Source organism: Rhea pennata, chromosome 1, assembly GCF_028389875.1.
Source record: "Rhea pennata isolate bPtePen1 chromosome 1, bPtePen1.pri, whole genome shotgun sequence".
Lineage (NCBI taxonomy): Eukaryota > Metazoa > Chordata > Aves > Rheiformes > Rheidae > Rhea > Rhea pennata.
The window spans coordinates 147,180,219-147,194,050 of NC_084663.1; the positions used below are offsets into that span (position 1 = coordinate 147,180,219).

Genomic DNA, 13,832 nt, shown 5'->3' on the forward strand with positions numbered 1-13,832 from the left:
CAGCACATGAGTAGAAAGAGTATGTTTTGTGTATTAAGATCAGTTCTTTCTAGTATCCCTAGTGTTGGAAAATGTTTGGAGAGTGGTACAGAACAATTCATTCTGAAGAGACATCATTGTATATTGTATATACGCACACATATATGTCTACACTCAGAAAAATTTTGTTCAACATTGAAGAAATATTCACCTTTGTTTGGATCAATGCTGTGGCTCACTATTTCTGTAGCACAGTGTCCAGAATAACTGAATTATCCATGAAAGGTATACAGTCCACGTGAATGGCACACAGTCATTATGACAAGTGAGCGCTATTCCGCACCCAGTGAAGTCCTTGTTGAGTATACTGAACTAAATGCTCCATACTGCTGTGCAAGGTGACAGGTCCCATCAATGCATCCAAGTCGTTAAAAAAATCTACGAGGAAAAAAAGATTCAGCATTAGAACAGCAAAGTTGTATTTTCTGTTTGTCTCTCTTTAGTAGATTTTATTCTCCTGCAAATTGAGTCAAGCTGAACATTTCACGGGAATGAAAGTTTAGTGCTAGTGAGACTCTTTTTAAAGCCCTCATGATGCTACAGGCTGATGCATTTTTCTTTTTAAAGCACAAAACATTGAGTTCTTTGGCTCTATATTTTTGTTACACTTTGATAAAGCAGACAAATGCTGGCAGGACTAATTTTGAAATTAAGGACAAATAAATCCAAAAGTTTACATACACGTGCCTATCTATACAGATGCTAGATATCTAAACTACCATGACAGTCAAACAGAGACTTGTACAACATCGTTTTCCCAGACTACAAGGAAATTTGGCTAACAAGCCACTAGGGGTTTAATTCAGTTGCCTACATAGAGGCATCTAGTGTCATTTGAGATGCCCTCAGGCAACTGAGGTACCTACCCTGGACTGGCAAATCTAACACAAGACTTACAGGAGACTTCTGGGATGGCACTGTAGGAAAAGACCTCAAATGGTATATGGCACCTCTCTTTAGGCTACTGAGATGCACCGCTGTGTTCTCTCCAGGGTGAAGTGAACAGTGCTCTCAGCTCTGCTGTTCGTATTGGCCAAAGCTCCAATGGCATAATGGAAGACTGCACTTTCAACTGACATACACACATCTACACTTATGTGTCTTCATTCTGATTTCAATCCTGCCCACATTTCTTGCTTAGATACCTAAATTACATAGACTTAAAACCTAGGAACACCTTATCATCAAGTCAATGCTGGGAATACTTCCACTCAGGGAAACCAGTTCAACTGAAAGAGGTTTGCCTTAAGGGGGAGTGAGGGTACCTCCTTCCCTTCTGTGTCTACCTCTGTGTGTGTGTGTGTGTGTGTTTGTGTGTGGCTGGGTAGGGAACGTCTGTTCCTCCTGCAAAAAGGAAAGAAGCTCCTACTTCTTGACATGGCCCAACTAAATGCATCCCATCCAACTCCAGGACTTTGGGGAGCAGGAAGCTGCCTTGCCTCCCCCAGACTTTCTTCTCCAGAATGACACAGACAGCAGCGAGTACTACCTACAGCCGCGCTGGTTACTATGCTGTCTGCAGCCTGTCCTGATTAGCCAAATAAAGACAAAAAATAGTGCTATATTGCTCCTTCTGCGTGGGACAGCTATCAGAACTGCCTTTTTGGGCTACATTTTGAGACAGACTAGAACTGAAGAAAAAAATTACCTCTGCAGTCTTTCCTTATGGACATTATCCTTATCAAAACAGATCAGTGATTTGCCTGAACAAAATCAAGGATATGTTTTTCTTAAATAGTCCAGTGCATTGAATCACCCACCTCTGTTTTCCTTGGCCAGGTTGTCAGCCATCTCCCAGTAGTCATAACTGTGCAGGATGCTGTTGGTGATGCTGACGTGGTTGGCAGCCATCTGATGAATGCGCTGCGGGATGCTGATTATAGGAGATGGTGAAGGAGCCCCTGTGCTCCCCTGGGATCCTACAGAGCTGACTGGAGAAGGGCTAGGGGACATGGGTGACGGAGTTCCTGTGCTCCTGAAATTGGATATTAACACAGTTACTTAAAAGTATGGTGGGATTAAGTTCATCAGAATATCAGAACAAATTGCAGGTAAGAAAATATAACTTCTGACAGCCAATCTGATACAAGTTTCTGTGTGACATGTGAACTTACTTTCCACTGGCACCCCACGGGGATGGGGTCTGGGCAGCTTTTGATGAATTCTGTAAAGGCAAAAATAATTCACAATGCATATAATCTATATAAGACCACAAAATAAAGAATAGTAAACAGTATAAAAGTAAGGATAGGTAAAGAACAGATTGTGCAGACAGAAGTATTCATGCCTCATGCTGCAATAAACCCACTGAGCCTAGTTTGGATGTGATGAAACAGTGTGGCAGCACAGAGTCAAACCACATTCTGTTAAATTCTCTGGGATTGGGACTGATGAGGAAAACATGTTAGTTGAAAGTGAGTCTTTTCACAGAAAACCTAGGAGTTCAGAAGAAAATGCTGTCAGGACTCTTTTCCAGGTTGAGGCTGGAATTTCTTGTGACAGAGAAAACTGATAGAATTTCTTCTTGCCACCCTCCCCTTCCTGTATTCCCAAAGCTAATACAACTCCCCTAGCATCTGTGAGACTCCTTGGTCTGAGTAAGGCAGAACTGCAGGGCCAGAAACTGCTCTTGTGGAGTAGTGGCTTTTCTTGTTTGAGAGTTAAAGGCCAGAAGGCGATACTAGATCATTTAGTATGTTTTTTGTATACCTGTAGTCATTAAGATTCTCACTGGTGTATTTTCCTTAGACTAAAGCATGTCATTCCTTGCAAAGAGACCACTTTGTGCACCACATTTAGAGCAGCAGAAATTTAGGTGGCAATAGTAGGGAACTGAGGAGTTAAAATGATCCAAGCAGTTAATCTACAAGAGTTGGGAATAGATTTATTCCTGTAGAAAAACTCCTTCCTGCTCCCAAATACAGTGGCCGATTTAATCTTGGGCCTGAGAGAAAGAAGCATACAAGAAATAGAAATCTAAGAAACAAGATTTTTCTAGTCCATGTTATTCAGAGTCTCATGTTCGGCAATGGCCTGTCAGTGATTCTTCAGAGGAAAGAGAGCTCCTTATACTCTCTCCTGTACATGCAGATAATTATGCGCTGGGGAACAACCCTCCATTCTTGACAACCACAGGAGACAAGTGAAGTCCTGCAGCTGGAGAGTTGTTTACAGTTATATTGTTTAAATGCAGAGCTGCAAGTGTTACAAGCTGTACAAGTTACAGGCGTTAACAGCAATACAAACACTCCTCCCATGGCTCATGAAAGAAAAATGATAAACAAGGGACTTCAGAGATTCACAGATTTCAAAGCTGGAAACAATCCCCCAGGCACTCCATCAGAAGTCTCCCTTTTCTAACAAGTCATGGAATTCTTACCAGAAGTGTAATTAATGTACATTAAAAAAAATATATAGCTGATCATATAGAAATCCTAAGATTCTGCTTATCCTCCTTGTTCTCTTGTATCCTGTTCTAATGGTTAGCAGACCTCACAGATAGGAAACAGACTGTTTCAGGATTTCAAGATTTAATTTTCTTAATTTCAATGATAGCTTTTGGATTTTGTTGGTCCAGTGCCAGCAAAACTGAATGTCACCTGGCATTATTGGCTCTGTTTCCATATGCACAATGATCATGTCCTCTCTTAAACTTTTCTCCAGTAAGCTGGACAAATTTCCTGAGCTGCTCATCATAAAGCCTATTTTCTCAGTTTTCACATGTCCTCTGAACTCCCTCTTGTGTCCTTACATCTTTCCTCATGTGCATACACTGAATCTGGTTACGATGTTTTAGCAGTGACCACATTAGTACTGTTTGTGCCCTGATATTTTTCCTGCCCTTCTACCCTGGGCCTTCTACATCCCAGGTAATTGGTATGAATAATAAGCTATTGAGTGTTTCACAAGGTTCTTCCTTCAGTGAGTTTTCTTTCTTTTTTTTTCTTTTCTTGTTTACTGTCCTAAACAGAACCAACTAGTGACTTTCACACTTTCACATTTGCTCCTCTAACAGAGGTCTTTGTTCCTCCCCACTATCTCAGAACTGCTGGCCATCTTTCCACTGTAACAGAATTGAGTACATATAATTTACATGTGAAGTCGAAGGAAGGAAAATATGACAACTGAAGCCAAGGATACTTCCCTTGTAAATTTAACTAGTCTCTGCCTTACTGTACACAACTTCATGCATTTTTTTTCTCATCCTTTTAGGAATATTACTCCAGCCTCCTCTCAGTTCTCCAACAGAAAAGTGGGATAAGGATTCTGAAGAGAGTGTAATGATGTAAGGAAACATCTCTTATCCCACCCTGCCTACTGCTACCTCTCCATTCTCCTGACTTCTTTATATTCTCAAATGTTTCTAGCCCCTCAGTGTCCATGGTTTCTTTTTAATTCTCTGCTGCATTATATTTTTTATAATGGAAATAAAATGCTTAAAAGGAGATTTAAACAACCTTTTTTCTTTCTTAAAAGAAAAATATATCTAATTTTCCCTGAAAATTTGTGTGTGACAAGGTTTAAAATCTTTCTTTGATTGATAGTATATGTGGAAGTTCTTAATGCAGTCAGCATTTCATGTCACTTGGTTTTGAAAGCTTTTAGATGCCAAATATGAAATGAGTGGAGAATTGGCTTGTTTTCCACTGAAAATTATAGCAAATGGATTTTTTTTTTCCATTTTTACTTTCAGAGGTGAGAATACTTCCTAATGTGAATCTACGCTATCATTATATCAGCAGGATATATCTGCAAAAAACAAGCTCATCTTGGCTGTAACAGAGTATAAGTCCATTTTATGTTTACTGTGGAACAGTTTTTGTCTGCTAGTAGGAGATATTTTACATGGTTGAGAGCCTGACCATCCTGTTCTTAATGCAGGTATTCTCTGAACTGGTAAAGAAAAATAAAGTGCTATAATAGACATATATTTCTTTCCCCTGAAATCAAGTCATTGTTAAAGAAACATAACATGTTGAATTATATATTGCTAAATTTTTAGAAGCAATTACAGTGACTTCAATTTCAGTTTGACAATAACAGATCTGTCAATTTCCTTCACTATCTTCATGTGTTTAAAATCTGGTCATGAACATTTGTGCTTGTATTTGAAATTTTTTATTAACAAAGTGTCAAAGGATGGATGTTTTTTATTTCAAGGAACATCCTCTTGCAAAAGGAAAAAAAAGATGGGCCCTGCATCCAGACAAATGGTTATTCAGGGTCCACCAAAACAGTTTGTCTTAGAGTACTCGCATGTGTGTATTTTCTAAATTAGAAAGATAGAGGATATTTTTCTGTTTGTTGATCAAATGCTGGATGGACTGACTGCTTGGTGGGCCTCCCCAGAAAGGTTTTGTTCTTGAGATGTTTTCCAGAGAAAAGTTGTCTCTCAAGTAAAATGCATTAAAATACTTTGAATGACTTGTGTCCAGGCTGTGCACCTGGCAAAGAATGGAGAATGGAGCCCAGAAGCAGGAGGAGGGAAGCAGGAAGGGGAGGCCAGCAGTGCTGTGTCAGTGTGGGCTGTCTGCGAGCTCCTTAAGAAGGAATATGTCCCACTGCACTACCTTACCTATTGATGCCGCTAAATGGAAGCCCTGCAGCTAACAACTGATCTTGATCAAAGTCTTCAACTCACAGGAATCTAGTGTGAAGTGTAAACCTAAAGGGGATTCCTAGAGCAGAGTCTGCAAAATCTATTCAGAACAAAGCTGGATAGCACCAGACAATTAACTAAGAATAATCTGAATACACTTATTCAGTGGCATGAAAATCCATCTCTTACGGAGGGACGTGATTTGTATATTGCAAACAGGAACCCATGTGAATACAGCATGACTGACTAGAAACTAAGCGTTGCCGTGGGACTCCTACTGACTTCACCAGGGAAGAACTGAGCCTACCATGGCACCTGTTTTTAAAAAGATGCTGTGTTTTCTATAACGATGCACTGATTTTAAAACATGTTATAGAGTAAGCACCTTGAAATACTCAATAAGCGCTTTTGAATACTTGACAGCATGGTCCCTCTTGAGTCGGAACATCCTCCAGTACAGAAGAGCCAGGCAGCGGTAACTGGAACAAAAGGAGAACAGAAAGTAAAGTGTATCCCCTGAATAATAATTAAACAACAATCCTAATTAATTATCTTTCATTCTTAAACTATCAGACAGTGGAAAGCTGACAGTACCTTGCTTACTATTATTATCATCATTCTGTTCCACTTTGTTTACAGTATTTCACACCTGGTCATGGGTCCACGAACAAGGATAGGTGTTACAGCCATGGCAGACCACATTATGATGGGCGCTACTAGTGAGGTACAAAATAACCTCTATACTAAAAAGGGTTTGCAGAGTTGGGTCTCCAGCCCTTGACCCTGATTTGAAGTCAGTCCATTTGACCAATGGCATTCCTGACAAAGAGGTCATTAACAGGCCATGGAATCCAATATATGTAGTTTCTGTTTGCTCTTGTACATGCAAAGGCAGGCTTTTTGGCACCTTAACCTATGACTATATTAAAATAGGCTGGAGCTGACATAATAATAAACTAGAGTCATCCTTGGTCTATTTTGTGTGTACCCAGTGGTCTCTTCCAGGAGCTGGAGATGGTCAGGAAACAGGGAAGCCTCAGACCTACCAATTTTTCACTGTCAAAGCTCCTGCATGAGAAACCAGAGTGGAAACTGTAGGAGCTTAGAGAGTATTCCTAGGCCATTTGCCTAATTCTTTCCACAGAGAAAACCATCAGAGAGCTGACAAACTCATCATACTGTAGTGAAACTGTCTGCCCTCTTGATCCTTATTAGCCTGCAGAGTGCCAGACACCTTTATAATGCTATGTAAGTAAATGAGCAATGGTAGCAAATTAACTATGCTTATACATAATGGTAACTGATAATCAGCATTCTGGATACACAAACTCTTGACTTTGCTATTGGATTTAGGTGTACTGGTAAAAATCAAGAATCAGCACGGCTTCTTCCCAGACAGATTTTTGATTAGATAGGATGAGATTCCACCACAGTGACATAGCTTCTGAAACAAAGTCTGCTATGTTTTCCTTTTCATTCGGCAGCAGAGGCTTTATTTTTTAAGGTCGCAACCCAATCTGAAACACAAGGAGGAGGCTTGAATTTGGAAAGTGCTAAGTTGCTCCCTTCTCACAGTGTCCAGGAATCATAAAGTGCTCTGTGGAGCTGCCAAAAACTCACCAAAACACTCAAATTCACAAGTTGCTCTTGAAAATCCCAGACAGGGTTTCTATAATAGACGGCCACTGCCTTTTTCTAAATTGAAAATGTGAATTTCTGCCTTTCTCCACTGGAGGACAGTCTCTCCTTAGGAGTCTGGAGTCAGGTGTGCACACTGCGTGGCACCATGCCCGGCTGGCGCTAGGAGCAGCCAGCGGATACAATGGACTTACAGTCATCATAACTCTCCCTCTGTCACCTTCACAGGTACAGTACATATGCAAATGGTGTCAGCTCATCTGCTAGATGGCAGACGGTGAGTTAGGATTGCTATTCATCGCTGAAAGAAGGCACCGTCTGCTTTCCCTCGCGCTGACCTTTCTGCTTAAACAGATGCCGTGACTTCATGAATTTGGATTCAATTCCACGTGCTAAGGCACTGTGGCAGTTCTGGAGAACATTTCATAATACAGGTTTATTTCTTTTTAACATTTTTTTAGTTGTTCTCCCACCTATGTGTTTTTAAAGCAATTCCCATGAATCTATTCTGTGCTCCTGATTGCACAGCAAACCAGTATTAAAGAAAAGACATTGAAAAAAATTACATTTATGAATATTTTGTTCTTTTTTATACAAATGATTAATTAGGACTACTTATTTATGGAGCCTAAAGATGCATATAATTTGGACTTTTAACAGATGGTTAATAGATGTTAAAAACACACTTGCTGATTGTAAATGTCCACTTACTGAAAATCAGTAACCATGTAATAGGTACTTTATGTATTAACTACATAGATATTAAATTAAAATTTGATTTTAATAACATTTTAGTATTTTATTAGCAATCAGCAACCACCTTACAGAATCTAAGCTGCATGCATATATCTAGAAATATCAATTTAGAAGGTAATCTAAGAAGCTTAATTATCAGCATCACTGTATCTCCCTTCATATAATGTAAATATAATTTATGATTATTGAGCCTAAAATGTCAGCCACAAAAGAACTGAATGAGCTATTGGTACAAAAGGACATCACTCATAAAAACAACAAACCGTTGAGCATTTAAAAATTAATTATGCTGACGTACCATAGCTGACCTGTCACAGTCAGTAAGTATGAATTGCTTATTTACAAAGATAGAATGCAGACCTGGTGCAGTTATAAAAGGGTTGGACCTTCCTAGTGCAGAAAGTGTTCTCTTTATGTCAATAGACAACATAATCCTACCTGACTGCGTCCAGCATCTGATCTTAAAGAACTGGTTTACTGCAGAAAAGAAGCTTTTTGAGGAAATCTTGATCTACTAACCATAATGCTGCCAGCTGTTTGTCTTCTGCTGTGGCGTTGGGGCCTGAGTGGGTTTTTAGTCTCACTGCATACCTTAAGCGAAAGGAAAAAAAGGCCAATGTGAGTTAACTGAGGCAGCCTTGTATTACCGGTCAGCTCCTGCTTGAGCTATGCAGATTGATGCCTTTTGAAGATCTGCGACATTATACTCATTTTCTCAAGCTACCACACATACGTTGTGCTTTTCAGGTCGTGTTTTGGAGCCATTTTGTTGTTAATGATGCCTCCTTGTGCTTTTTAAACAACAGCAACTCTTTTGAACATCCATTAGTACAGAGGGGAGCCTAAATGGCAAGGTATTGCTTCCTGGCTAACTGTGCTGTCCTACCAAAATAACCTCTGCTGCTGCGGAGACCCAGTTACACAGAGTTCATGCAGAAAGGTTTTCACAGTGTTTGAAGGCAGACAACAGCATGCCTTAAAGCTGGTGCTGCCCTCACCCTGCTAATTTTGAATGTGTCTACTCAGATCTGCTCCTCCAAGCAGAGCACAGTAGAGGGGGAACATGTGGCTCAGAGCTATTTTTGCTCGTATGACATTACATTCAAATTCTATAAATATTAAACATCTACAGAGGTAGCACTGCTGTTTCAAGAATGTATGTGCTGTGCAATCACAAATTAGTTTCTGGAAATCTCAGCTTCCAGCTGAATACCTGAACAATGGACAAGGTTAGGACAACATCCAGTATTTCTGATCTTGCTTCCAGAAAAATACCTGTTCTCCATAATTAGCTGATTGTGTTTTTCCTTATCTTTGTTTTCAAACTTTAATTCTGATATCCATACAAAGATTCCGTATGAATATTTTGTTTTAACAGGCATGCCTAGTAAACCATTTATTTTTCTAAGGTGCAGTGAGCGAGATCAACAGCAATTTGCACTACACTACAACACAACCACAGCTACACACATTGTTTAAAGCTATGGATCTGTAAGCAAAATTCATTTCTAGAGTTAGGACAATATATTTACTATCATGAGAAAAATCAAGGCAGACAAAAAAAAAAAAAAGGAGTTCTGCTTTGCCTGTGATGATGCAAGAAAGAAAACAAAAGGAAGAAACTCAGAGATATGTTATAATATTCTCTTGCAGAACAAATACTTCATTTTGTTTATCAACCTTCCAGCTAGCAAGCTGGCCTCAATGCACTGAAATGCATTAGAAGACAGCCCAAAGTGTAATAAAATGCCAATGGAATTATGTACATATGTGAGAAAATCATCACATCAACACTAAGTCCAAAAGAAATCAAATGCTTTGGGAGCTTTGCTTTACCATAAATATGATTAAAAATACAGTGTTTTACTTCCTGTGACCTTAGCACTGGTGAGAGTTGCATGGTTAACTGTCCTATTAGCTAAGTTTGCCACTGGCAATACAGCCTTTTCCACTACCACGAGCGGATGGACTCTCCTGCGGAGAAAGTCATGCAGACTCTAGGATGATCTAGCTTTCTCTACTGACATCATTGTCAGTAATGGCAACTCTTAGTACCAGCTGTAGTGGGGAAAAAGGACTTAGGAGACAGAAGCTCAACTCATAGGGACTGATGGTGGGATTGAATTCTAGGCTGTACCATTTGGAGAGCCATGCAGTTGACTAATCTAGGGGTCCACTTTGGTGTTGGATGGATTGCGCTCCAGACTCCGTTGACTACAATAGGAGCACAGATACCTAACAGACGTTGAATGTCCATTTTTCTACTACTGTTCACATCTTCCTTCAGGAAACCATTAAACTGAAGTCATAAATGTAAGTTATAACATTTTGCAAACAGCCACACCATTAGAGTATTTTGTTATTACGTAGCCATTTTCCCCTCTTTTGAGGAGAGCAGGACTTACATCATGAAACTCTCAAAGTAATTTGCAATTCAAGTAATATGAAAAGCTTTGTCTATTTTGTGTTCTGTATGGTTTCCCAATTTAATTTCCATAAGAATCACAAATAATATACATATGGTACATATAACTGACCTGACTGATCTCACTTCTCCCTTTTTACTGTATCTGGGGGATTATATCATAATGTAGATGTACGTATTTGCATGAACAGGATAACCCCTGCTGTCATCTCCTTCCTTCTTACCTGATGAGTTCAACTGTTTCTGAGTACATTGTATAAGGGGATTTAGATTCCATTGGGCCTTGTTCCATTGCATTTCCACACTCAATAAATGACAGTGCTGCTTCTGCATAATTCAGTGCCTTTCCAAACTTTTCCACCTAGAAGGACATAGTGTAATCATCAAGATGTGGTTATATATGATGGGATTTTCTTAACATGAATTATACTTGATGCAAGTAGGTACTTCTTCAGATTCACAAATTTTGCTATGAGAAAGCTAAAACCCATCAAAACCTGAGTATCAGTGAAATTCATAACACATTGAAAGTAGATCTGATAAAGACTGCAAGATGTTACTTGGTCTATACTTCTGAGTCCAAAGGGGGATATCCTATCTAGGATATCCCTAACAAATGTTTGCCAAACCTATTCTTAAACTTTCCAGTGATTCCACAAACTCATCAGGCCTTCTGTTCCCACTTTCAAGCATTCTCCCCATTAAAAAATGTTTCACACCTGTTTGCAAATCAGAGTTAAATCAGAGAATCATAGTTAAATGCTTTGACTATTAACTCCATCATGCAAAGGCTCATCTCTGTTCTCATTTCTTTCTTATCTCTGCCATCATCAGCACCACTTGACAACACTCTCCTCTACTGTTAGGATTTTGCTTTCTCCAGCCTCCTTCTCTCTCAAGGATTTCTCTGCTCCCTTAGCTTCTCCTTCTACAAATCCTTCTTCCTTGCCCCATTTCTTATTTTCAGTACAACACTTTGTGCATATTTGTGTATTTATGCAGATATACATACTTGTCTTCCATGATGGTTTATATGTATATGTGCACATAATCCACATATGTGTACATTTACAAGCCACTTATCTGCTCTCAGAGTTTCATTTTTGATATAGATATAGATGGATCACACTTCTACCTCTCCATCCTGACTTCTCTTTTCTTCATTCAGAACTCCTGTGGTACATAAAGCCCATTAATGGACTGGATGCATTTGGTTGAAATCTGATGCACATAGTGAAAGGTTAATGGACCTTATTCTCTTCTAAGGGATAAAGATATTAAATAGTAACTTTGGAATGGCACACTGGCTTCAATCTATTTTAGGCTCTTATATGGCTCCCATTGCGATCATACCTAAGAACTTCACAAACTTTTTATTATATTTCTCTCCCTGACGCTCTTGTGAGGAGTGGAAGTGCTATTATCCCGATTTCACAGATGGTGGACTAAGAAGCAGAGAGACTTATGGTCATTATTTCACACTGCTCAATCTAAGTGCCTACATTAGATATTACAGTGCCAAAGTAGGAGATATTGAGCCCAGCAAGGTGATTCAAAGTGCTGCCATATTCACTCAGGATTCCTATATGGTCACGGAGGGAGAGGCAGTACCTCCAGTTCAGAAGGTATAAGTAAGGTGCTGGTCCACTGTGGAGAGAAACTGAGTGTGAAGGAGATTTCAATCACCTAGCACCAATAGGAGGCTATTAAAACAGGTTATTAACTGACTTTCATGCAGGGAACTTGTGGCAGACCAGAGAACGTGCTTGCACCTCTTGTTTCTGAGAGTCTACTATAAAAACATTTATCTTCAGGCTAAGACAGAATTTCCTTTGCATATTAAGTGATTTTTCCATTCTGTTTAAAGCAACACACTAAAATGCACCATTTATACTTCTCCACAATATTTTCTGATTAAAGACTCACTTTAAAGTAATATGGAACTGAATAAACCATGGAAATTTGCCCTAATAAACTGAGGTAGAGTGTAAAACTCTGTGTTTGTGTCCATATTAAGGGCCTACTCCTGCTTCCTTGGCCATTTTACACTGCACAGCTGAAAAAATGAGATGAAAAACAGAGGCTCGAGCTTTTTTTCTTTTTCCTGCTCCTGCGACAACAAAGTGTCTGTCTAACAGAGCAAGGCTGCCACTGCAGCTACCCCCTCCCTGCAAAACAGCTATATTAATGCAGGCCTTTACATATTGCATTTGCCAGCCCAGAAGTCTAATGTTTTTAAGGCTGCACTAGCTTATCTGTCGTGCTGGACAAACATAACCTTGGAGAAAGCTAAGAGACTGCTAAGTGGAGCTCTGGGGAGCACTGGGTACTTCATTGCACCTTTTTCTTTGGGAAGACAAGCTTGGATCCCTTTAATGTTCCGTATAGCCTCATATTCTTCCTTTTCAAGAGGGTCTCACTGGCTACATTTTTAGACAGGTCAAAGCCAGGGCCAAGAATCTGTTTGCTGCAACAGTCCTTTGTGTGAAAGTTGTTCCTCTAGGGTTACTCGGGTTTCTTGTGAGCTTCTGATTATGTTAGGAAGGTTCTGCCATGAAACCAGGATTCTTTTGTCCTGGGAGCCAAAGCTCTTACAAAGAAGTGCAAATTCCTCAGCCTCAAGGGCAAATTTGGCAATATAAATGTAGGGCCTAGCCAGTTACGTAAACTGGAGAGAAGACAGGTACGGCGATACCTCATGCAGTCTCCACTGCTATAGTTACTAATTAAAGCAAAGGAATAAATAGAAAATTTGTTTATCTATACCTTTATCTCAGTAAGTCATTATTGGTTAAGTCATAGTTTATTGGGCTATGAACATTTGATCATATAAACATTTCTTAATTTAACAAGCTTAGCCATCCTTATAATAGATTTTATAATTACTCCAGCAATACTGCACTGATGAAGAAACTGCATTACAAAAATAATTGGAACAACATAACTGGAAAGAAAATGTTCTCACCATTGCATCTGCTTTATGCTTCTTCCGTTTAGCTTCCTGCATAAAGTAATCTGCATTGCGTGGCCTACCAGGGAAAATAAGATGACATTTTATTATTTTCTGAAGTGCAGAATATTTTCAAATTATTTTTCAAGTTATTTTAAACCTGATTTGTGAACATTTTTATGAAGAAAATACATTTATCATGTAATCATGCATCCTATATTTCGAAATTACTGCCTCTGGAGACAATAGCATTTATGGCTGTTCTCATTCTTTAGAAGTCAGTGGTTCAAATGAAAAAAAGCTAATAAAATGCGTTTTTATGGATTATATCAACTGTTTCCCAAATTAGTGCAGTTTTGATCTGCAAAATGCATACAACATTAAGTGGATCAAGTTATTCAATCTTCTCTCCCTTGTGCTTGCTT

At 39.2% G+C, this 13,832-nt stretch overlaps 1 protein-coding gene across 1 annotated transcript in view; it reads right to left on the minus strand.

Moving 5' to 3' along the window:
- Window positions 1-295: 295 nt before the first annotated feature.
- AFF3 (ALF transcription elongation factor 3) overlaps window positions 296-13,832 on the minus strand; it is a 274,813-nt gene continuing 261,276 nt past the window's right edge. Inside the window, exons 15-21 of the mRNA XM_062578442.1 lie at window positions 13,423-13,486; window positions 10,682-10,818; window positions 8,552-8,623; window positions 6,024-6,117; window positions 2,154-2,203; window positions 1,800-2,014; window positions 296-417 (exon numbers count right to left, since the gene is read on the minus strand). Coding sequence (XP_062434426.1) covers window positions 296-417; window positions 1,800-2,014; window positions 2,154-2,203; window positions 6,024-6,117; window positions 8,552-8,623; window positions 10,682-10,818; window positions 13,423-13,486 — 754 coding nt within the window. The remainder of the gene's footprint in view (window positions 418-1,799; window positions 2,015-2,153; window positions 2,204-6,023; window positions 6,118-8,551; window positions 8,624-10,681; window positions 10,819-13,422; window positions 13,487-13,832) is intronic.